The following is a 25,940-nucleotide window of genomic DNA, read 5'->3' on the forward strand; positions in this document are numbered from 1 at the left end:
CCAGGAGTGGAGGTCAGCCCATACAAAAGCACAAAGATCAGAAATGGAGGGTTGCATGAGAGGAATAATAAGTAAGTCAGCATGGCTGGACTATAGATTGAAAGGAGAATAATGGGTAAATCAAAGCAGCCAGACAGTGCAGCTGATAGCATCTAGGACTTAGAGTTAGGAAGACCCGAGATCAAATTCTGCCCCAGACTCCTCTTAGCTATTTTATCCTGGCCTTTCTCAAACTCTTTTGTCTTCTATAAAACAGGGATTAGTAACAATAGCTACTACACTGGGTTGTGAGAGCAAATGAGATGAAAATTCCAAAATGTTATATAGATACTACCTACTACTAAGTAATTTGGAAAGCTAGGAAGGGATAAAGAACTATAAAAAGCAGTCCATGAAAAAAGTTTATCATTTGCCCTAGAGGTAAAATGGAAGCCATTATTGATTGGGGAGATGATATAGTCGGATCCTGCCTTCTTCAGGAAAATCACTTGGGTGGCTATGGGTAAGAGGAAGTGAAATTACAAGGAACTTGATGTAGGAAAATCAATTAGAAGCCCAATTAAGAGTTGATAATTATATGAGAATTGTGATGTGAGAAAAAGTGATGATTATATGAGAAAAAAAGGGGACCTGTGTAAGAGGTATTACAGATGAGAATGACAAAATCTGGCCACTAATTTGATATTTGTCTTCATTGAGAGCACAAATGTTCTGAATTTCAATGACCAAAAGCATGGTGATGCCTTAATATCACATCATAGGGAAGTTAAGAAGGAGGAATGGACTGAGGGTTCAAAAGAGGAAAAAATAATTTGCTCTACTTTGTAAATGTTAAGCTTGAGATTCACACAAATTCATCCAGTTTTAAATAATAGGCAATTGGTGATGTGAAATAGGAGAACCATGGCTTGGGTATATAGATTTGGAAGTCATTTGCATAAAAATGATCATTAGACCTCTGGGATCTAATGCAAGCCCTAAACAATTAGAGAAGAAACCACAGGACAGATTCTTGGCGTCTGCCATTAGTCATCACATAGTCAATAATCTAGCAAAGGAGAATGAGAAAGGGCAGATTCCCTAGAGAGAAGGAGAAAAAAAATGTTATAACACTCCAAAGAGGAAAAGGAAGTTGATAGTGGCATAGGTTACAAGTCTAGAAGGAAGAAGATTAAGAAAAGGCCACTGAAATCAAAAGATAGTTAAGGATCAGACAGAGTCACTTTGCAGGGTAAAGAGGACCCAAATATAACCTACAAATGAGAAAAATAAAGCTGAGAATAATTAAGAGACTTATCCAAAGTTATACAGTAGTTCAACTGAGATAAATATCTCCTGCCTCCTCATACTCTTTAGACCACACTGTAATTCCTTCCAATATGTTTTCCCACCTACTGATGGAACCGAAATAGAATTGACTTTTTGTTCCTTGATCTCTGTATGATGGACAGTCATTTAAGACCTAAACGTGACGTCTAATAATAGAACTCTGATACCTTTAATTATCAAAAAGGTGATTTGGGTCTCCTGACAATTATATGAGGAACTGAATAAAATCTCTTAGTGGGGATTTTTCCTCGCTTTCTCAGAACTACAGACGGAGGAGGTAGCCTTGGATAACTCTGAGTGTGTCATGCTTAGATCCCACCACGGATGAATGCTTTTCATGCATTTCAGATAATAGTACACTGTTAAAACTGTAACTGATTTTGGTAATGCCAGTCAATGACAGGTGGTATGGATGCTGGTGTGGGAGGTGAGGAATAAAGTTGAACTGTGAATTTCGTGACTTTTGGTGGTTGGGGATGTTTGATTTGGTGTTATCTAAATAGTTTATATATTATAAAGAGACAGCATTTAAAATATGTGACTATAGGTGATAAGATCACATATTTAAAGGTGGAAAGAACTTTAGAACTTGAGTCTAAACCCATCATTTTTAGGTAAGGAAACTAAGTTTAAGAGGCTTTAACTTACCCACATTCATACTGATCTTTAAGCAGTAAGGCCAGGATTTGAACCCAAGTACTCTAACTGTAAATCCGTTGCTCTTTCCATTACGCCATGTGTATGAAACGTGTCTCTGGAAGGGCGGGAAAGGAGGGGAGAAAAAGACTGTATAGACTCCAATGAGAATTCCTCTACTCCCCTTTGTAACTAGATGATCCATTCATACACAGCTATCTTTAGACATTAGACAATTACTTAAGTCATAAACTACAATACAAAAGCTACCAAGAATCCACATTTTATTGATATAGAAACTGAGGCTCTGATGTTGGATCCCTTCGTCAAAGCTGCACAACTAAGAAGTGGCAGAGCTAAAGCAGAATTGAAACTCAAACCTCCTGGTCCCCATTCGGGGGGGGGGTTCCTTATTATAGCAACATAAATGGGAAGGCAAACTCAGTACATCTTGGTGCCCTCCTTCCCCCAACATATTGCATAATGTTAAGTGATTGAATGATCAATAAATGTATATATGCGTTATTGATCATTTAATTCAAAAAAATGTTTTTTTACTCATTATGTCTCTGTATACTTATAGAAAAGTATGATTTTCCCCCAATTTTATTTAAAATTTTCCTTATTTCCACATTTCCCAGTGTTTCCTTTTGGCAATAATGACAAATCAGTATAAGAGAACAAGAATTCACAAGTTTTTGCTCTAGCATATCAGTCATTATGCCACTACTCCCCTCCCCTCCAAAATACATCTATTTTTCTCCTTTTACTGAACAAACCTCAAGCTAATAAAAACATGGAGGAGACATGAAAGAAATATTACTTTTCACAAAGACTAGTTAACATGCATGAAAAATATTCCCAAAGATAAAGGTGAAGCTGCTGTTGTGAATACATGGTGTTCAAAAATAGGATTAGTTTTATATGGAACAGATGTTAGTATGATACCAAGGGTAGCTGAGAGCCGCATTGCCTTTTTTCCATCCCAAACTGCAAAAATATACTCACAATGACAGAAAATGCTTTTGTTTAGCAGGATTTTTTTTGTGGCACAGAATTTTATCCTGAGTCCAAATGGAAGAGTGGGCAAGCTATGCGTTGTAATTCCTCTCCTGATCTGTAAGGCAGTTAAGGGATACCAACTGGGATTCCACTCAATGTAGATACAATGGACGGAGGACAGCTCTCCTCTGCCCTTGGCTGTTGGGCCTCTCTGGCTGCGGGGTCCTCGTGGAGCTCTGGGTAGATGACCACACAGCAGTTGTGAGAGCTCCTTTTTCCTTCTTCCGAGGAGGGGCCATATCCTCCTCATCTCTCTTATGACTTTGTAGCAAATAAAGTGTGACTTTAGGCAGGTATCATGCTGTTTTCCAGTGTGACATTCGTTGACCACAACCTTAATAGTGACCATCCCACCATTTGAAAAGCCAAAAGAATATCAAACTGCATTAATCAATTATTGTGGACAATTGATGGACACGAAATTCAATTCAGTGAGTCCTGATTGCCTGTAAGGAAGGCAAGGTGCTAGATGGGGACTAGGGATTCAAAATAAAAAATGGGGTAGTCTGTGCTTTCAAGGATCCTACAATCTATAGTCAGACTATTATATTAAATCCTGGGGCTTTATTTTAAGGAAGTCATGAATAACCTAGAGAATATCCAAGGAGAAAAATATTATGATGAAGCATTAAGAAAGCATATGAGAGGGGGCAGCTGGGTGGCTCAGTGGATAGAGAGCCAGCCCTAGAGACAGGAGGTGCTAGGTTCAAATTTGGCCTCAGACACTTCCTAGCTACGTGACCCTGGGCAAGTCATTTAACCCCTATTTCCTATCCCTTGTTGCTCTTCTGCCTTGGAGCTAATACAGAGTATTGAGTTTAAAAAAAAAGAAGAAAGAAAGAAAGAAAGAGAAAAAGAAAGAAAGAAAGAAAGAAAGAAAGAAAGAAAGAAAGAAAGAAAGAAAGAAAGAAAGAAAGAAAGAAAGAAAGAAAGAAAGAAAGAAAGAAAGAAAGAAAGAAAGAAAGAAAGAAAGAAACAAAGAAAGAAAGAAAGAAAGAAAGAAAGAAAGAAAGAAAGAAAGAAAGAAAGAAAGAAAGAAAGAAAAAAAGCAAGCATATGAGAAAAGGAACACATGAAGAAATCGGGGGCATTTATACTAGAAAGTAAAGAAAGAGATGATAGCTAACTTGTAATATTCAAAGGGATAACATGTGCAGTGAGGATATGGCAGAAGCTAGACTCCTTAGGACAGACTATTGGGTGGGAGTTACAAAGAGGCAGATATTCAAAATGTGAGAACTCTAAATGTGAGACTAGTCCAACAGCATGAAATCTGCCCTATTGGGTACTGAGTTCCCTAGTAGTTGTGTGTATCAGAACCATGATTCCCGATTCTCCCAGTTGTTAATGCCTCTCTTCCTGCAATTCACTTTAATTTTGTTTTGTAAATAAATAGCCCACATTTTCTTTTTTATGAACACAATGAATTACCCTTGAAAAAGAATTCTTAATCTAGAATAATTGAACTTTTTTTTTTAAACCCTTACCTTCCATCTTGAAATCAATACTGTATATTGGTTCCAAGGCAGAAGAGTGGTAAGGGCTAGGCAATGGGGGGTCAAGTGACTTGCCCAGAGTCACACAGCTGGGAAGTGTCTGAGGTCAGATTTGAACCTAGAACCTCCCGTCTCTAGGTCTGGCTCTCCATCCACTGACCTACCCAGCTGCCCCCTAGAATAATTGAACTTTTAAAATTTTTATTTTGGTAACTATTTCAGTGTAATTAATTTCCTTTGTAATTATGTATTTTTTTTATCTGACTAAAATCAGTATTCTGAGATGGAGTTGCTAAAGTTCACCAGATTGCCAAAGAGGTCCAAGACACAACAATTAAGAATCCCAAATCTACTATAATAAAGGTCCTTCAGGGCAGAGGGAACCTCAGTTTTGAATGTGTATTACCATTTTGTAGCACAGAGTAAATACCCTTAATGAATTTAACCTGTTGGTTGCTGATTGAATGATTAAATGATGGATCATTTAAGAAGTTATCAAACAGATTTGTCCATTGGGTGGTAGCTTAGATTACTTTCTCACAAAGATCTGGGCCACTCTAATGTTCTTCCTTCTTAAGCTTTGGCATGGACTGGTTCACAAACTTAAATATAGCAGGGCTGGTGGGAGGGCAGGGGAGGCTGGCTCTTTTCTCTGCCAAGTTGCATAGCTAGAGTCCTTTCAGAGTGTGAAGGTGGAAATTGATCTACTAAGTGTATACAATGGGAACCAATCCTAATGGCTCGTGTTATTAGTCAGTGCAGAGCAAGCTCCTCTTCACTTCGGCTGGAGTCAGTGTATGTTCGGATTGGATCGCACAGCTTTTGGAAAAGTGAAAAGTTGCCAATTCATATACTTGGGCGGGGGGCGGGGGGATTTAAGCTTTCTCAACTAAAATTGGTTATCCAGGAATTTTTCTTCTAGATATTGCAAGAAAAGCTAACATTTGTGGAGTGGAATTTTATTCAGCTTCTGACATATTTCATGACATGTACATAAATAGGTTTCAGAATTTTCTGCCTTGTGGTTTGTGTTCATGCAGGCTGCAAGTGTATAACCCGTATCACAGGGCCTAGAGCATGCCCATAATTAATGTAAACATTCATTGCTTATTAAAAGATTTGCCTTCACATTGTGGAATTTGTACACAACTGCTGGGAGAAAAATTCTGCAATGACTAGCTTTCTTTTTCTTAATTCTCTTCCAGCTGCAGTATTGAAGTATGAGAACAATGTTATGAACATCAGGCAGTTCAACTGCTCTCCTCATCCTTACTGGCTTCCAAATTTCATGGATGTCTTTACCTGGTCCTTGCCATTTGTTGGAGAAAAAGGTAGGTTAAGAAGTCCAGTAAAATGATTAAAGCGAGCAGAGTGGGGCATCGTTGTGCTTTCCTGCCAAGCACCCAAAAGGGATACAGACATTCATGGTGGCATTTCATCTGCACACAGTAATGACACGGGGGAATGTGGTAAGTGACCAGTGCAGTTATTGAGTTGGAGGAGAAGGGCCAGACAGAGAACTAAAAAGAAAGGGGAAATGTAGACAGTCTCTGTGTTCAACTAGGAATAAGACCAAAGAAATAGAACTAGTTTTTCTTTTTTCAAAGTAATCAGTGGACATCTGTTTTCAGTGTCCTTTTGTGCAATCATTTCAGAAAGGTTCAAAAGGAGAAGAGGAAGCAGGAGCTCTCACTGGTTTTTGTTTTTAATAACAGTAACAATAACAGTTTCTGTGTTGGCATCCTAAGAGTAGAGAACTAAGAACCAGACGTTTCCATTAAAACTACAAGGAGCATTAATGCATAAGCAAATCCTAAAAAATAGAGATCTGTTCCTAATTATCTCCGTCTAGGTAGGAAATTGTAATGTTGATGGCAAGACATCAGTCTACTTTCTTAAGCCAATATTTCTGGGTCACTTTCAGCCCTTTAATGGTAATTATGATCCCTGTCCTAACTGCCCCATAGCATACCCACAGCCTTAGCTGTGAGATTTCTAGACTGGGAGACCTGAGGTTGAGAGGACACATAAGCAAAGATCTAAAGAGATGAAGGGTCATCATTTTGTGCTCATTTTAAAATTCATCCTTATTGTTTCTTTTTTTTTAAACCCTTACCTTCCATCTTGAAGTCAATATATGTGTTTTGGTTCCAAGGCAGAAGAGTGGTAAGGGCTAGGCAATGGGGGGTCAAGTGACTTGTCCAGGATCACACAACTAGGAATTGTCTGAGGCCAGATTTGAACCAGGACCTCCCGTCTCTACATCTGACTCTCAATCCACTGAGCCACCCAGCTGCCCCCCATCCTTCTTGTTTCTTCATCCCTAACTGAGAGCACAAAGACAATAGGTCCCCAAGTCCTAAAGCTTGAAAGCTTCTCTAAGACTGTTGGAACACCTTCTTTAAGTGACACAACCTAATTTATGTAAAGATCTTCCAAGAGCATACTAAAAAAATGGATCATTAAAGGGCTTAGAAAATCTGTATTATATTCACTTTGTGGGCCCCTCCTCTTCTCATCCTGAAACTCCCTCAATGAAAACTTAAACCAAGCTGCTAGCAATTTTTTTAGGGGCCTTTTTACTTCAGGTTTGAATCTTTTACCAAGGACAATATTGGGATTATTAAAAGTAAATGAATACATATTTTAGTAATATATAACATTTTCTTCCAGTACCATGGGAAACCTGATTTCATCTCTCTCCTGAGATTGGATTCTAACATAATCATAAGCAGTTGCAGAAGATAAGGCAGAGTAGAAAAGAACTAAACACATATCCTTCTGACTGACATACTGCTTCACCATTTATTAAAGTTTTGGCCACTTACCAGTATTAGTATTCAATATCCAGTTCAGAAACAGGGTTCATGACAAGAAGTAAAGAATTTTCACTTTTTATTCATATGAATGATATTATTGTTAACCCCTGGGCTTCTCTACAACTCAAAGCATGACTTACATTATTAATAAGTTTCTTCTCAAATGACTGGAGCCCATGGGGCAACTGGCTGTTTCAGTGGATTGAGAGCCAGACCTAGGATGGGAGATGCTGGGTTCAAATATGGCCCCAGACACTTCCTAGCCCTGTGGTCTTGGGCAAGTCACTTAACCTCCATTGTTAAACCCTTACTGCTCTTCTGCCTTGGAACCAATACACAGTATTGATTCTAAAACAGAAGGTAAGGGTTTAAAAAAAAATACTGCATCCCAATAGGAGAACTTGAAATAGCTTTGGAGAATGCAGAGTTTAAATACCACAAGTCTAATAAACTACATTTCTCACTGCATAAGAATATTCTGTAATACTGGCTACAATATCACTTCTAAAAATTGTTTTTCAAGTTAAGTTCTTGGATTTAGGTCTCATCTTTTAATCAGATATGATTTTCATTAATCACCTTCATTTCCTATAAAATAATGTTCTCTAAAAGTATTTCCCTTAATTCGGTCATCTCACTGATCACCTACTCTGTGTCTAACACACTACTATATGTAATGAGGGGTATGGATGACGTATAAGTTTGGATTTCTATTTTATAGGAGTTTAACAATGTAGTTAATTCAGATATTATAGCATTGTATTAATATATGACTATCATCAAATTAAAGTAATTAGAAAATAAAAGATATCAGTACATTTTTAGATCAATTTTATGACTTTCAAAACACTCTTTTGGCTATATTCTTTAAATGTTATATGTGTACATGTATCAGATACATATTTATTATATTATTAGATAGGTCCTAAAAGTGTAGACTGTAAAATCTTAATAAGTGGTAAAATAATATGCCTTAAAATTATAGTAAAAAATTAGCTCACTTTGTTTTTCAGAGGAAGAAATATCGACAATCACATGAGAAATGACTCCAAATCCCTAATAATTGGATAAATGCAAATTACAGAACTCTGCTGTTCTACTTTTTACCCATCGGAATTGCAAAGATGATGAAAAAAAGCAGAAAATCACAAAATTCTATAGGAAAACAGACATGTTAATGCACTGTTAGTGGAATTGTCCTGGTTTCAAGTATTCTGAAAAAAAAAATTAGAACTCTGACCCGAAAAATCGATCACTTATGTTTACATTTTGATACCCAGGGATGATACCAGTAGGCTTTCAAGTGATCAAAGAAAGAGGAAAAGGAACTTTAAATACAAAAATATTTATGGCTTTTTTTTTAGTGGCAAACAACTCAAGTTCAGGGAAGGAATCTATCAATTAGGAAGTAACTGAGGAAATTATTGTGTATTAATCAAATGAACTACCACAAGAAATTATAAATGAATAGTTTTAAGGATTTTCTTGATAGTATATTTTTTTCAATAATTTTGCTTTTTCTTTTTATTCAGTGGAGGCGAGGAAGTAGGTGGAAGAGAGAAAATAGTATTTGTTAATATGGGAATGAGGGTAGGAATAGACTAATTCTAAAATACATGCGCTCAAGAGTCCTACCATATAAGCCAACTCATACCTTACCAAGAATCTCCTCATTGACATTGCTGACGATAACTTTTCATCCAGCCTTTACAAAAAACACCCAGTCAAAGAAATCCCATACCTTCCAGTGTGACTGAGTAAATTAGGAAAAGAAATAGTGATGTTTAGCCTAGAAGCAAGAAAATTTGGGGCATTGCTATGGAAAATAAAAGTTAGACCAGTTCTATCTGTCCCTAGAAGGCAGAACTAGAAGAAATAAGAGGAAATTAATGTCAAATTTTAATTTTATTAAAGAAAAAAATGTCTAAAAATTGGAGCTATCCTATATTGAAATTATCTTGCAAGTTACCAGACGTCCTCTCCCAGGACATTTTCAAGGAAAGGCAGGATGATCCTTTGTCAGTAATGTTTTAAAGGATATTCTTAAATTAGTAAAGGTTTGATTATGTTGTCACTTCTTTTATTAAATAATATTTTTCCATATGTTTTCCAAAATTTCAAAATCTAAATTCTCTCTCATTTTCCTTCTCCATCCCCTTCCCTGAGATGACATGCAATTATATATGTGTGATCAAGTAAGACATATTTCCATTTTGGTTATGCTGTGGCTGATATAAAACAACAACAAAAAACCCTCTATACAGTTATTTCTAACTCTGAGGTTCTATAAATCTTGAATTTCCACACCTGATAGTTATTCAATGATAGAATTTCCTTAATAATATGGATATATTTTGGCCAATATATGTCACACAAAATCTTTTTAATTTTCTTATTCTCATTTTAGAAAAAGCCATTTTGGAGGCAAAAAAGATAAATTTCAAAGAATTATTTTTTATCAATGCAATAATTGTAAGGTTAATTTTAATATTAGAGTAGGAAAAATAAATCGAGTTCCTTTTTGTTTTTCTTTTCAGTGACAGAGATGCTGGTAAATGTGCTGAACATCTGTTCGGATGATGAGCTAGGGTCAGAAGAAGATGGATTTGATGGTAAGAAATTGGAGCCTTTGCTTACAAAGTGTGCCATAGAGGTGTTTTGGAATTGTGTTGCCCATGAAATAGATTCCTGGAGTGTGGAATTGGTATAATTTGTGACATCATCCTGAGTATGAAATATGCTAGGTTCCAGAAGAGTCAATTAATATGGGATTTGGAAAGGGTTCAAGAAACTCAATTCTTCTATCTTTCTAGTCTCAAAAATTTTTTTAAATTTTAATTCAAAAAGTAAAAACATTTCACTGTATTTTCCCATACTATATTGGTAAACACTATCATATTACTTGATATAAAGTAATTATATCTTATTTTTCTATACAGAGATATACTTTTGCCATTTGCTAAGTCAGTTGATACTTTGAGATTAAATTTTTAAAATGTTCTTTTTGATTCCTATGAACTTGATGATCATAAACATCTCTATATTCAAAGAAAGTCTTGAAAGTCTTTACATATTATCTTGGGCATGGTTATTGCTGAAAGGTAAATAATGTAATAAACATTTTACTTATAGCTCGTCAGGTTAAATAATTTGTTTTTTAACCCTTTATTTTGGCTCTGTGAAGGGAACAGTCATATTAGGTGGTACGGGGCTAGAGTGATAGACTAGAAGAGTTCAGAAGACCTAGGTTCAAATTTAACCTTAGACACTTAATATCTCTCTGGTTCAGTTTCTTCACCTCTAAAGTGGATATAGTAATAGCGCCTACCTTCTGAGGTTGATGTGAGGGGGGAAATGAGATGATTTTGGTAAAGTACTTTGCAGACTTAAAAGTGTTGTCTATTATTATAATTCCTAAATTTTTCATTTAATTATTTTTTCCCTTGTTACTTTTAAATACTAAGCCAACTGATTGGGAAAGCAGGCTTCTTTGTCAACAATCAAATGTTAAATGTTTTATTTTTCCTTGTGATGGAATAATTATCCTTAAAAAGAAAAATATATTTTTCATAAGAGGTATATAGCAATACAGGGACATACCAGGAAAGAACTGACTTCTGGATCTTCAAAAGTTACCCCCAAAGTTTCTGAGAAATTTGGGGGTACAGATCTAGGATTTCATCAGTTTGTATATGAGCACCTTTTTCAGTCCTTTTAGCATTTAAATCAGGGATTTTTAAGTCTTAGACCCATTACCAGAATAATATTCCTAAATGAAAAAAATAAAATTCATAGGATGACAAAGGAAATTAGCAATGATATATTTTAAAAGTTATCAAAATATTTAAGAAAAAAATTCACCAGTCCTGTTGAAATTCCCTCACTTTATTACTATTATTATCACATTGCTGTTTCATAGAAAAGAATGAAATAACTTCTTTTCAGGAATGGAATTAAAATAGGTATTAATTTTTTTTCCAGATGTTGCTATTTTTTTTAATTCTTGAGAACAGTAAGTTAATGGCTTAATTTTGATACGTATAAATTTTGAGCTGGAACAAAGCTTAGAGACAATCTGGTCCAACCCCTTCATTTTAAAGATAAAAATACTAAGACCCTGGGAGGATAGATGGCTGGACCAAGATCAAATAGCTAGTATTGAGTCAGAATTAATATTTGAACACAGGTCTTCCAAACTCCAAGACTGAACCCCATCTGCATTTCTGCTTTATCTGTCATTGGAGAAAAAGCAAATTTTATGAGAAAAATCAAAGAGGATTGAAGTTTCTTAGTGAGTTAAACATTTGATGATGAGACTGAGATGGATAAACAGATTATTAAGGGAAAGAACAATTAAAGTGAGCAAAATAGCATAGTTAAAAGAAGTTATATAGAAGTCAAACAAAAGAGACTTTCCCATCTCTTCCGAATTGTGTGGCTTAAAACAGAGGTCCCTCTATAGACTTTCTTCAAGGACACACACAGAGAAAAAGCATACCTTTATACCCCAGGTGTGTTGATGTAAAAATGAACCCTTGTGCATGTAATTAGACTATCCTACTCAGGCAGTTTTAAAGTTAAATTGGTTTTATCACCATTCTTTCCTTTTTTTCTCTTCTTTTTATGGCTTTTCTCCCACACACTCATATCCCACACACCATAAGTGCAAAACAGAAAGAGGAGGGATACAGAAGTCAAGAAAGAATAGTGGGATTGGCAAGGGCCAAAGATAACTGATGGGGTAGAGGACTATAGAGGATAGGAGAAGGAAATTCCAGTTACTAATTTCCATGTAAAAGAAAGAGATTCATTGGATTCTTTCATTCTGAAGACCTGGCTAGTTTTTTGCAGTATTCCTTTTTTAAAGTCAGCTTTATCAGTTAAAATATCTAGCCTATCCAAATTCCTGTCATTGTATGTTAGCATTCAGATAATAGAAATCAGTCTCTTTTAATGAGTTTCTTACCTACTGAAAGACACATTGAAAAGCCTTGGTCATCACATTTTTCCTTCATGAAGTTAATTTTCTTTCATATTTCAACTAAATTGAGACAAATCCTTTAATCATTATGTTCGAGAACTTTTATATTATTACCAGCGAATCTCGCTTCAGTATCTAATTTATATTTATTCTTTGTTGCATGTTTTCCTTTTGGATTTTGGAAAATGTAAAGCTCATCTGGTTTCAGTTTCTGTTCTTATTAACTGAAGCTTTTGGAAGAAAGTTTAAATATAAGTACATATACCTCATTTAGCTGTTAATCCTCATTAATGATGAGAAGACTTACGAGATACCAGGAATTAGTAAGTAAACCTAAAGGGAATAAAACCTAGTAAGTACCAAACTAATAGCATAGCAAAGTATCCTTCCTTGTTCAATGCCCCAATGAAGAATTTTTTTGATAGCAGAGAGCATTTAAAGGCCTAAAGGCAGACATCACAATCCTGTGAGTCACATTTTCAATCAATAGGAATATTTCTTAACTTGAAAGGTAATTTTTTTTTAAACCACTAAGGTCTTTCAGGTTTTAGAATTCTCAACCTGAGCTTTTCTGTGGCTAGGGTGGCCACTCTGGTTTTCTAGTGCCTGGCAACCCAAGCTTACAAGAGAAAGTTTGAAACAACAGAAATCATGCATTAAGGATAAAGGAGGGAAAAATAGAATCAATAAACCCTGAGGCTTAATATTTCTTTTTGTGGTTTCATCTAAAAAAGCATCAACACTGTGGAACCATTCCCATCCTGTTTTTGATCTTTACCCATGCTAGCCAATGAAGATATTAACATTCTACCTAGAATCAGAGCAGATTTTTGATCCTGTGGAAACTTCTAAATTATAAATATGAATAAAATTGGTTTCCATGATCAAATTTGAATTTATAAATAATTCATACAACCTATGAAAGGATCTATTGCACTCCTGGGCTTCTCCATCTTTCTCTTTCCTCCCTCTCCCCCTCTCTCTTTCCTTCTCTGTTTCTCTATCATTAAAGAACACTTTTTTAAGACATGAAACTAAAAGGAAATATAACAGATTTTAGTGGGAATAAAGTGAAAATTTCAGAAATAGATGTCAGTACTGTCCAATTATTTTCTTTGCTACAGCAAATTGCTTTATTTGTCATGAAAAATATTTGACAAGACCTGTTGGACAGGTTTTTAACAACCTTTGCTATTTGCAGAGGTAATGAAGGGTCAAGAGCATAATGAATCACCTAAACTGGTTTAGAATTCTTTTTCTGTTCTCCAGCCACCATTTCTACATTATGAGTTGTAACATGCAAACGGAAGGAAAATAAATAAACCAGAAAGTTTTTCCTTTGTTAATCACCATGATGCCTTGAGAACCAGGAAATGTCAGGTCTTGCTTTGAAACTTCAGTAATTGATCAGCTGTTTATTCTGGGCAGTGGGGCTAATTAATTCTCAATGCTAAAAGCCCAGTGGAAATGGAGATGAGGGAGAATGGCCATCCTTGAGAGGCTTTTCAATACAACAGGGGAAAAAAACAACAAAAAAACACATAAACTTTTCTATGGAGAGAGCATCAAATAGTTGGAGGTCTTAATGAACCACAAAAATATAGACCTGTCTGATGTCATGATAAAAACATGCTATCAGATTCAATAGAGTTAGAGTTAGTTTAATAGGACAATGTCTTTGATTGGTAATTAGGTCTAAAACATAGCAGCAGTATTTCACAATTTTATACAGGCTTTGGTTAAAATATATCAGATCATTGTGACATATAATTGACCAGAAAAAATGTCATGACACTGAATTGTATGAACAATAGTTATGATCCTCAGTAATGATAAATGATTCTTACCAACATTTTCTTAAGATTTTTTTTTAAAAAGCCTCCTTTCCTATATTTTGTATGTCCCATTCTTTCTGTCTGTCTAAAGAAATTAGATCCTCAAAAAGAATACTTAAAGGATGAAATAGTGCTGTTGTTGAGATCTTCAAGGAAATAAAAAGTTACTTTAATTCTGAAGAATAAAGGTCAATAGTGAAATAATTCCTTTGACCAAAATATTTTCCAAAACTCTTAGTACACTTTTAAACTGAAGACTTAAAACTTCCCAAAACCTTTTGGGACAAACTGTAGTTGAACAGCCCCTTTTATTTGGAATGTACAACATAGGAGTTTCTCATATTTGATAAATATTATAGAAGAGGCATACCAAAGGAATTTAAATTATTTTTAAAAATTCTAGAGAAAGATAGGTGGCTCAGTGGATTGAGAGCAAGACCTAAAGATTGAACCCAAGTCTGGATTCAGACACTTCCTAGCTGTAATACCCTAGGTATGTCACTTGACCACCTATTAACAAACCCTTACTGTTCCTCTGTCTTGAAACCAATACACAGTATTGATCCTAAGACTCAGGGAAAGGGTCTAGGAAAAAATACCAAGGAAATCAATTGAATGATTTGTAAACAGCAAAGAAGGTTAAATTGTTAACTCTAGAGTAATTTCTCTTGATTTTAGCCTCATGAGGCAAAGAACCAACAAACTACAATAATTTCAAAGGTGTCCCTCCTCTCTTTCACTCTTCTCTCTCTGTCTCTGTCTCTGTCTCTCTCTCCCTCTCCCTCTCCTCTCTCTCTTTCTCTCCCTCTCCTCTCTCTCTCTCTGTCTGTCTCTCTGTATCTATCTGTCTGTCTGTCTGTCTGTCTGTCTCTCTCTCTCTCTCTCTCTCTCTCTCTCTCTCTCTCTCTCTCTCTCTCTCTCTCTCTCTCTCTCTCTCTCTCTTCCATACACTTCCAATGGGATATTGAATTTGAAGTCAAAGGCCTGAATTTTAATTCCATCCCAACCATTTACCTACTGCATGGCCCTAGGCAAGTCACTTAACTTTGCCTGGCCTCTGTTTCCTCATCATATGAGACAGTTGAACTAAATGATCTTGAGGTGTCTTCAAACTCAAAATATTCATTTGAACCTTTTCTCTGAGAACGCCAAAGGTTCTGCCTTTTCCAGGATTGTCTAGAAGACCAAATTCAGGAAATAAATACTTCTCATGATATCCTGAAATTTCTGTATCTCCATCTCCTTTAGCCACCCAAGCTAGGCACGAATCGCTATGACATCTGGGACTGGTTCAGTTGCCCTATGTACACTTTGCCTTTTGTGTTAAAATTAAGAGTCTGAAACAAATTAGTGTGGAATGCTTTGGAATGTCTTTCATTGGATATTTCTAAGAAGAGAATGATTAAAACCATTCTACACTGGGGACTCTCTAAATCCTTTGGCATGAGAAAATGAAGACATCTACAAAATATAATAGATGCATATCCTAATTATCAACTTTCTGAAGCCTTCAGGGATCATCTAGCTCAACACTATCACACTAGCTCAACACTATTTTTGTAGGTGAAGAAACCAGGCCTAGTAAAGTTAAAATATAAGCCCAAGTTTAGTGTAGTGGTGCAGCCAGATCTTGCCATTTCTTTTTTTCTTTTTTAAACCCTTACCTTCCATCTTAGAATGAATATTACGTATTGGTTCCAAGGCAGGAGAGCAGTAAGGGCTAGACAATGGAGGTCCAGTGACTCGGTCACTCAGCTAGAAAGGGTCTGAGGCCAGATTTGAACCTAGAACTTCCTGTCTCTAGATCCAACTGTCAATCCACCGAGCCACCCAGCTGCCCCCGTCATGGTTTCTAATAAATCATTTTTTTCCTAACTCCACATGGTAAGAAAAGTAGTGCAAGTTATCTAGAGGTAAATTGTCCCTTATGGCTTCTGACACTGGTGAATTATGATATAGCATTTCTCCAGGATTTACGTTCATGACTTTGAAAAGGTATTACTGGGGGCAGCTAGGAGGCTTAGTGCATTGAGAGCCAGGCCCAGAAATGGGAGGACCTGGGTTCAAATCTGACCTCAGTCACTTTCTTTCTCTGTGACCCTGGACAAGTCACTTAATCCCCATTGCCTAGTCCTTACTGTTCTTCTATCTTGGAATCAATACACAGTAAAATAAATGAACGAATAAAAGAACACTTCTGTCTATTGGATGACATGAGAAAAATGAATGAGTTTTTAGTCAACTATCTGAGGAATAGGCAGAAAGTGGAAAGACTGAGAGTTTCTCCTCCTAACTATACAAAGATCCAACACCATCCTCTGTCAGTACTTTGCCTTCCTTCTATATAGCCACATCACGACTTCCTCAGAGTTGTTGGAGCTGGGATTCCACCACAACAATCACTGTAGTAGAGTGTGGGACATTTTTTTCAATGGGTACATGTTTTCTAGGGAAACAGTCATTTTCCGAGTACTCATCCTTCTTCTCTTAGCTGCCCTGAGACCCAAATGCCTCTTCTACACAGATTATTTTATTAAGTCAAGCCAAATCAACAAGCATTTATTAGTACCTCTTACATGCCAGGCACTGGGCTAGGTACTGAGGATACTGAGAAAGGGCAAACAAACCCCAACAGTCGCCATTCTCAAGTTTACAGACTTATGGAGCAGACAACGTATAAACAGCTCCATTTGGCTGTTGTTCGGTCATGTCTGACTCTTTGTGGCCACACAGACCACCTGTCCGCGATGTTTTCTTGGCAGAGACACTGGCATAGTTTTGCCATTTTTTATTTACTTTTATGCAGTCACCAATGGGAAGTGACCTGCTCAGAGCCATGCTACTAGCAAGGGTCTGGAGTCAGAGTTGAACTCGGGTCCTTCTAGTCTTCTGGACTTCAGGCCCAGTGTAAGATCTTATCCACTAGCTTTCCACCAACTGTCCCAAAACCAGGTAGAAACAAGATATTTACAGGATAAACTGGACCTAATCTCAGAGAAGGCACTAGTATCAGAGAGGATCAGGAAAGTCTTCTTTCAGAAGGCAAGATTTTGGCTGTGTCTTAGTGGAATGTAAGAGTGGGGAGACAAGGAAGGAGAGACTTGCAGGCATGGGATATAGCCAGTGAAAATGGATTATCTTGTCCATTGGATCATAGATTGGATCATTGGATCATAGATTGTCTTGGATCATAGAGATTATGAGGGAAATAAAGTGTAAGGAGAGTGGAAAGGTAAGAAAATATATTGTGAAGGACTTTAAGAACCATATTTCCAGTCGCAGGAATGAAGATAAAAAGGAACATTATGTCTACTCTCAAACAATTTACAATCTAAATGGTAAAATGAAATCATGGGATTATCCTGGCATCAGAGAACTGGAATCAGAAGGGACCTTGCAAGTCATTTAGATTAAGTTCTTCACTTCACAGATGAGGACACTGAGCCCCAAAGAGTTTAAGTGAGTTGTCCAAGGTCACACCAAGATCAGTGAACTTGCACATGAAAAATTTAATATAATGACAATATTAATAATAATAATGATAGTGACATTTTAAGAGGGATTACATTTTCTCCCTTGGGCTTCATGAGTACTCTTGGAAGTAGTTACTGAACTTATTAGTATTGTCCCCATTTAGATAGATCAGGAAACTGGTGACAAAAAATAAAAGGCAATATATAATTAAATGCTTCATATGAGTCGTGTAGACAGTAAGTTATACAGGAGTTCAAAGGAGCAATAGTACCCGGAGCCATAATTATTAATGATAAAGAGGACAAAAGTAAATATTTCATATGATAGAACAACCATTAAGCAAATTCACAGAAATGACAATTAGTAAAACTTCAAGCTGTAAATGCAAAATGATGATGATGATGATTTATATCATATATATGTATGTGTGTGTGTATATATACATATGTGTGTGTGTGTGTGAAGGGTTCATCATGCCCGAAGCACCGTCCCTCTGAGGAGGAGGAAGAGGAGGAGGAGGAGAAGATATATATTTATGTATATATAAAACAAATCTGTGAGATTGGTGCTATTATGACATTTTACAAATGAAGAAACTGAGGCAGGTAGGGGCCAAGCAAGGTGCTTCAGGTCACACTGCTAGCATGTGTTTGAGGCTATTGAACTAAAGCCTTCCTGACTCCAGGTCTAGTCTTTAATCCACTGTAATACTTCTGTTGGGGAATAGACTTGTTTGTTGGTTTTTTTTTTATTGGAAAGGTTGATTGAGGCCAGTTCATGAAGGGATTTACATGTTTGATTAAGAAAAGGTGACTATCCTGTGGTCAGTTAGATCATTGGACCTGAGAGTGACATAATGAAAAGAATAATTTATATCAGTAATAAGGAACAAGTGACAGAAAATCATTGCAAAGGGAACATTTTGGAGTCAACTGGAGCCTCAACAAAAATGGTAAATGGAAAGCAAGAGAAGAATAGTAGCAACAGCTGGAGTCAAATTTGGAATCAAGAGACTATCTTTCTAATCCAAGCTCTGAGACTTTCTAGCTCTGTGAATGTGGGTATACAGGAGCCATTTAATTTCTTTTTTATTCCTCCTTCTTTTAAAAATGAATGAATCAGACTAGCTGATCCCTACACTCACTCCCATACATCGCTCAGTCCTCTGATCTTATTGGATAAAACAAGGATTAAAAGATGATTGAGGTTTCAAGCTTTAGTAACTGAGAAAATAACAGTATCAACCATGTAATTATTATAATCATAGGTATGTGGAATTATATTACTCACAGAGTAGTAGATATACAGATATATACTATTATATATTTGCTGATAAGACTTAGGCCATCATTTTTATCTAAAAATCAAAGAAATAGGGTTACTAGGTAGCTTATCTTCTTTTTAGAAAAGGTCCTTAATCTGGAGTCCACGGACCACCCCCCAAAAAGATCTATAGATGTCCTTGGACTATAATGTGAAAAATTACATTTTTATTTTTACTAACCTCTAACTAAAACAAATAATTTCCTTCAATGATGATTATAGACAAATAACTTCATTCTGAGACTTCACCCCACTGCCAAAGGGATCCCTGACACAAAAAAAAAAAAGTTCTAGAAACAGAATTTAACACTCAAATATGCTCTAAGAGAAATAGATATTTTGCTTTATTTATAAACCTGGTCATATGAAAACTAAACGTTAATTTATATGCTTTGATTTACTGGAGTATATACTTTGTGGGTTGTTGGGATTTTTTAATATTCCATTTGAAAGAGATTCACATTGTATTATCCTTGTTAGGGGCAAAATTTAGTATTGAGACTGAATATATTTTTTAGTTGGTCACCAGGGAATTAAATTCTAAATCCCAATGAAATATTGAAGTCAGAATGGAATTTTATGGTGGTTTATTTACAATAGAGAGAAGTTATTAAGGAAGAGAGAGAGAGAGAGAGAGAGAAAAGGGAAGGATAACTGCTCTGGCCTGGTCTGAATCCATCAGGAGTTCAGAGGCCTCAGGCCAAGGGACCTTCCCAGAAGACTAAATAGCTCTGCTTCCAGCCCTGATGCCTCTTTCAAGATGAGGGGCCTCCTTGGAGGCTAGTGCCTCCAGAAAGTCAAGGAAAGGGGAGTCAACCTTAACACTCACCATGTGATCCTCTCAGGTCTCAATCTCAAGCTCCTCCAAGTCAAGTTCCACCTCCAAGGTTCCTTTCACAGGAAGTGATTCAAAATATAAAGGCAGTTCTTTATGTCCCTTCCTGTGTCTTACATGTACCAAGGGCGGCTTAAACTTGGCTTCGGACAGCCCAAGGGGTCAGTCAGTTGTTTCTGATTTGTCACTTGCTAGCACATGTGGGTCATAGACCTTCCTCCCCCACACTTAATCCTTAAGTGGGGGTGTATACATTCCTGGTTGCTAAAATTCTAAAGACTAAGCACATTGGAGTAATTCTAAAATTCACATCCTCACTGTGAAAGTTTGAGGTAGAAAAAGCATGGAAGACAGCATTGTCTTAACAGAACCAAGAAGACTCCAGAATCTACAGTGAATTATCTTTCCATTGGATCTGATTGGAATTTCATCATTAACAAAGATCTAAGTATTTATTTCAGGTCATTTTTAAGTTCCAAATGAGTCCTTAGGTTATTCCTCAGTTATTCTATTTAGAGGTTTCCCTATACTCTTTGAATTCCTCCTCTATTACTTCAATAACCAATGTGATACAAAAGAGATTTTGTTTATCTTTTTTTTTTTTAGCATTTGAACAAACTTATCAAAGAGCATGATGAGCAAACCTTCTCTAGTGTATTATGCAATTCACATAGAACACATATAACCTAGCAACAGACTTCAATGTCTCCACTATCCAGCATGCATCCTGCATGAAATCATGTTTTAATTAGCAGCATGTCAGGCCTAAGACATTTGATTGCAGTAATTAAAAACCTTTTTAGTCAGCAATTAAAATGATGCAAAAATACAATAGACAATTTGACACAAAAGCCCCTCCTTTTTTTATTTGTATGACATTATTATGATTCACTACAAATACATTTCTTAATGACGAGGCATAATTACCACCACATTTTGAAGCACCTCAAAATGGGAAGATCAGACTGAAATTGTGTGTATGTGTGTGTGTGTGAGTGTGTAACTTTGTATACCCACTTATTAGTTGGCTAATGTCCAAAGTGGGCCATATCTTAATGTGAATCATACATCAACAGCACGGAGTAATGGATAGAGGAAGAATGACTTGAGTTTGGGTTATTCTTCTGTCATATACTGCAGTGTGACTGTGGACAAGTCACTTAGTTATTCATTACCTCTGGACAAATCTCTAAGATGATAAATTGCAAAATCTGTATTGATAGAATGAATTTCCTAATCAGGATCTCTACCTTAATGAAATCACAGGTAAAAACTCAAAACTGGGGGAAGGGGGTGGGGGTTGCTGGCTAATATCCAAAACTAGCTAGATGTTGACATTTATGATAAATGAAAGCAGTGGAAAACACAAATGGAAGGTAAAAATGGATCTTCAATTTTGAATTGCTTCATTCTGGATTAAGTGTCTCAAGATTGACAAGCATTAGAAGATTTAGAGTCCTCCTTGGTCAGCACAGAAAGACCCTTTGTGCTCCGATTCTGAATGCCATAGTATAGTTTTGCTAACTCCCCACAGGCTGGGGATCAATTTCTTTCTTTTGTGTTCCATGTCCAGAATATCTAAGCCATATTTTCCCTAATGACCACTGCTTCCAAATCTCTCTCTCTCTCTCTTTTTAAACCCTTACCTTCCATTTTGGAGTCAGTACTGTGTATTGGTTCCAAGGCAGAAGAGTGGTAAGGGCTAGGCAATGGGGGTCAAGTGACTTGCCCAGGGTCACACAGCTGGGAAGTGTCTGAGGCCAGATTTGAACCTAGGACCTCCCATCTCTAGGTCTGACTCAATCCACTGAGCCATTTTTGAACTTCATCTGTTGATTCACCAGATTATCGTAGTAATGTAACAGGATAAATCTAGAACCAGTCTTGTTCCATTCGAGTGGGGTCTCACCCTGAAGGCAAGATCTAATTTTTTTTTTTTCAAGAAAGACGAGTCATGAAGACTATTGGGAGACATTGGCAAAGGAGAGGGAGGGAACAATAAGGATCCAGTTTTCCAAATCCAACTCTTTTAGTAACCTCCCCTGTCCCTCTCCCTTTCGGATGCCAGTTGGTAACCAGATTCATTTTATGAGGTCAAGTATGCACAATTTACCATCTTAGCCAACTCAAAAGGGGAAAAGTGTGGTTCCCATCTGGGACATCTAATTGATTTTATTGGATTTTCAGAAGTAAGCCCATCATACCCTCCAAGTAATTGAACTTGAGAGGATCTCCAAATTGGCTTTATTGGACCATTTTTTTTCCTATGATTCCTGGGGTTGCTGTTTAAACTTCTCCCTCAATGTTCCCAGTTCTTTAGCACTGAAAGCCTACCTATCCTCCTGTCCCTTTAGGGAAGGAAATTATTCTAAGCTAGGGCTGGGGTGGGGTTGGAGACTAAAATAATAGCATAGGTCCAAGGCATGTGGGGATGATTCCTAATTTTCATGCTCACTCTCCTGCTCCCACTCTCTTCCCTTGGAGCTTTGACCTCAATGGGATTTAACATAGTTTCCAAAGGACTTTCTTCGTACTTCCCATCAATGACTTTTTTGTTCCTGCCCCTATTCCCATCACCCCTTTCACTCGTATTATAAGCAAGTTCATCAGCTAGCTGCCTTTTGTAGCATAGTCCAGAAAAACCAAGAACTCAAATCTCATTTGGCTGAATGCATTGGGCAAGTTTATTTTCCTATTCTTTTAGGCTGACAATTCAGCTTCTCTGGGCTGTTAGCAACACTGTTCTCTCTAATAACATTCAGGAATATTCCCCTTGGTGCTATCTTTATCTTCCAGGCCAATTTCCTTTATCATTCACTGATCTGATAGCTTCCAATTTATGTAGCAGAATCACTGAATACATATCAGCACCCTTAATAGTATTATTCATTTCTCACAAATTTACCATTAAGCTAAAGAAGACATGATGAAATAGCCTCTAGAAGACCATTGCCCTGGAAGTCTAGACGGGAAAAGCAGTCCATGAATTGATATAATCAGAGAACAAAATACACATAATGATTTTTTTCATTTTTCATGATACCATACTAAGGGTCTTAGTTTTTAAAAAATTATCTGTGTCTGTTATAAGTATAGTTAATACTTTACCACTTACAGAGTATAAAGTTCTAATGAATATATATATATATATATATATATTTAAAGTATCTAAAGTTTTTTCATTTTACATAAAATCCTTTGAAGACCAAATATTTGGTCTCTAATGATATAGGGTACAAAGGTCAGACAGAAAAGTTTAATGAATACTTAGAGAATATGAATTATACTTAATTATTTGAGATATCAGGCTCTTTTTTATTTTTTCCTAAAATATTTGTCTTAATTTCTTTCTTCCCTCCCATTTTATCTACTATAGTTTTCCCAAGATTATTTTTTAAACCTTATCTTCCATCTTAGAATCAATATTAAATATTGTCTCTAAGACAGAAGAAGCAATGGGGATTAAGTTACTGACTGGCCCAGGGTCACACAGCTAGGAAATATGAGATTTGAACACAGGCTCTCCTGTTCCCTTGAGCCCTTTAGCTGCCCTGCCCAGATTATATTAACCCTAAAGAACAGCATCAATATTGTATCCAAATTTTCTGTAGTCTCAAAATATTGTGAATGATTTTGACCTAACTAAATGCAATTCTTAATAGTTCCTAAGGAATCAATTGCTACTAGTTTAGAAAGCTACATTCTTTTTTTAAATACCTTCTGGTTCCATAGCAGAAGAGTAGTAATATCTAGGAAATTGGAGTTAAGTGACTTGCCCAAGGTCACACAGCTAAGTCTTATCTGAGATCAGATATGATTCCAGGACCTACCACCTCCAGGCCTGATTTTCTATCCATTGAGCTACCCAGCTGACCTGCTGTATTAATTCTTTAAGGCTACTTCCATGTGGGTACTAAATGGTACTCTGAGGGTCCCCTAAAAGTGAATGTTCTTTTGCTTCAAACTTGGTCTTTAGGAGGTACTTAATCACAAAAGATAATAATTCTATGTTGGAACAACACTTGTCCATTTGTTTTTCTGTGTTTAGTGAAGCATCAGTGATCTCACTAAATTTTCATTCTCATGTTTTCTTCTTTGAGAGTTTCTGTTTAACATTAGACAGTATGGTAGTACGCAGAAATAGGTACATATATATATATATATATATATATATATATATATATATATATATATGTTTCTGGAGATATTCCTTCCCAATCTATTCAGATTGGCATGATAAATTCAACCAAATACAAGGTAGAATTATTGCTCCTTTCTCAATTTTTTCAAGGAAAATGGAACAGCTTTATGGTTGTTTTTTTGTTTTGTTTTTTTTTTTGTTTGTTTTATTTTGCTTTAAAACCATCACCTTCCGTCTCAGAATCAGTACTGTGTATTGGGCAATGGGGATCAAGTGACTTACCCAGGGTCACACAGCTGGGAAGTGTCTGAGGCCAGATATGAACCCTGGACCTTCCATCTCTAGGTTTGGCTCTCAATCCACTAAGCAACCCAGCTTCTCCCTAGCTTTATGGTTTTAAGGAATTCACAGAGATTATTTAACCCTTTGTTGGCTTCTTTTCCAATATGTACCTGTAACTTTGATATTATGAAAGATTAAAATCAAAGTAGGCTTTCATAAACCATCAATTCCTTTTTGATTAACATAAGAAAAAAAGAACCTAGAAAATGCATTTTAATTGGCATGGAGATTTTTAAACTTCACATTAAAACTTTGAGATCAAATGTGAATTCATTAAGGTTCTCCTAACTACGGTTACCTTTATAAGAAGGAGCATGATGTGGTCCTTTGAGAGCCAGCTTTCAAAGAATGAAGACTGGGTTCAAGTCTCCCCTTTCCCACAGACTGACTCATGTGTCCTGGGCACGGCACCTAATCTCTCTGTGATCCCAGGCAGCTTTGACAGGCTAAAAATTGCCAGTGTCAGAGGGATTTCCCAGGGAGGAGTTCCTTTCTTCAGTGAAATCACAGGTTTGGACCAAAATGGGCAAGAGAAGATCCCTTTAGAGCCAATCACCAGTCTTCAAGCTTAGGCCGGTTGAACAGATGGAAGAAAAATTTATTCAGAGGAGATATAATGAGAAATTGAAGTGTAGCATAGCTTCTCACCAAAGACTATGATAATTAAGGAATGGAAATAGCTAAACATTTATCCGGGGTAGATTGTGTTTATAGGAAATTGTTCTCATGTTAGATGATGAGCTCCCTGTGGGCAGGGACTGGGGTTGGTTTTTGTTTTGGTTTTTCCCATTTGTCTTTTTTTTTTCTTTAAATCCCAAGCGCTAAGTATGGGACCATGCACAGTAATTATTTAATCCAATAATCTTGGCTTGTCTTGATTTAATAGTTTAGAATGAAATACACACATATAGGCTTAAAATATCCCATGTAAAGGATTTAATAAAATTTTATAAGACTAACCTAGGGAATGCCTTCTAGTCATGGCATTGAGCCCTAACGGGACCGGCAGTGCCAGCCATACCAAGGGGCCACCTTACAATGAGCTCCTGCGATGCTGAAGGACCAGAACTGAATGGCCACCAGGGGCACAACCTAGAGACCTCCAGAACCGGAACTCGGGCTTTTGGTTCTGTGGTCGCTGAAAGACTAAGGGGTGAAGCTGGAAAGGTTAAAGGTTATTCTCCCCTCCCCACTGTGGTGTAGCATCATCATCTCTGTGAGCTGGGGACATGGAAACATTTGTAAAGGAATCTACGCTAGTCTCGAGAAAGAGGCCAGATTCAACTAGACCCTGTCCTAGCTGGAGTTCCCAGAATTTCCCTGCTCTGCTCGCAGGTCCTCTGAGGACAGTTCTAAGTCAGATTAAGGTATCTTACATATATATGTAAGATAACTTAATATATATAATATATATATAATCAAAAGACACCCTAGGACTTCCACAGGAGCTCGGTCACCTAGTGGACAGAATACTAACAGTTCAAATCTGGCCACAGACATTTATTAGTCACAAAACTCTGGGCTAGTCATTCATTCAACAGTTGTCTGCCTCCATCTCCTCATCCGTAAAATGGGGATAATAATAGCATCTATCTCCCAGGAGGTTTGTTGTATATATGAAATGAAATAATCCATTCTGCTTAATAAATGCTATTTTCCGTCCTGTG

The 25,940-nt window shown here is 36.6% G+C and overlaps 1 protein-coding gene across 6 annotated transcripts in view; it reads left to right on the top strand.

The window, feature by feature from the left end:
• The window catches only part of PPP3CA (protein phosphatase 3 catalytic subunit alpha), a 418,815-nt gene that overhangs the window by 373,329 nt on the left and 19,546 nt on the right, over positions 1-25,940 (top strand). For all 6 annotated transcript variants that reach the window (XM_056803150.1, XM_056803152.1, XM_056803149.1 and 3 more), the window contains 2 exons: positions 5,729-5,854; positions 9,880-9,954. In XM_056803150.1, the coding sequence (XP_056659128.1) occupies positions 5,729-5,854; positions 9,880-9,954 (201 nt within the window). The remainder of the gene's footprint in view (positions 1-5,728; positions 5,855-9,879; positions 9,955-25,940) is intronic.

Source organism: Monodelphis domestica, chromosome 6, assembly GCF_027887165.1.
Source record: "Monodelphis domestica isolate mMonDom1 chromosome 6, mMonDom1.pri, whole genome shotgun sequence".
NCBI lineage: Eukaryota > Metazoa > Chordata > Mammalia > Didelphimorphia > Didelphidae > Monodelphis > Monodelphis domestica.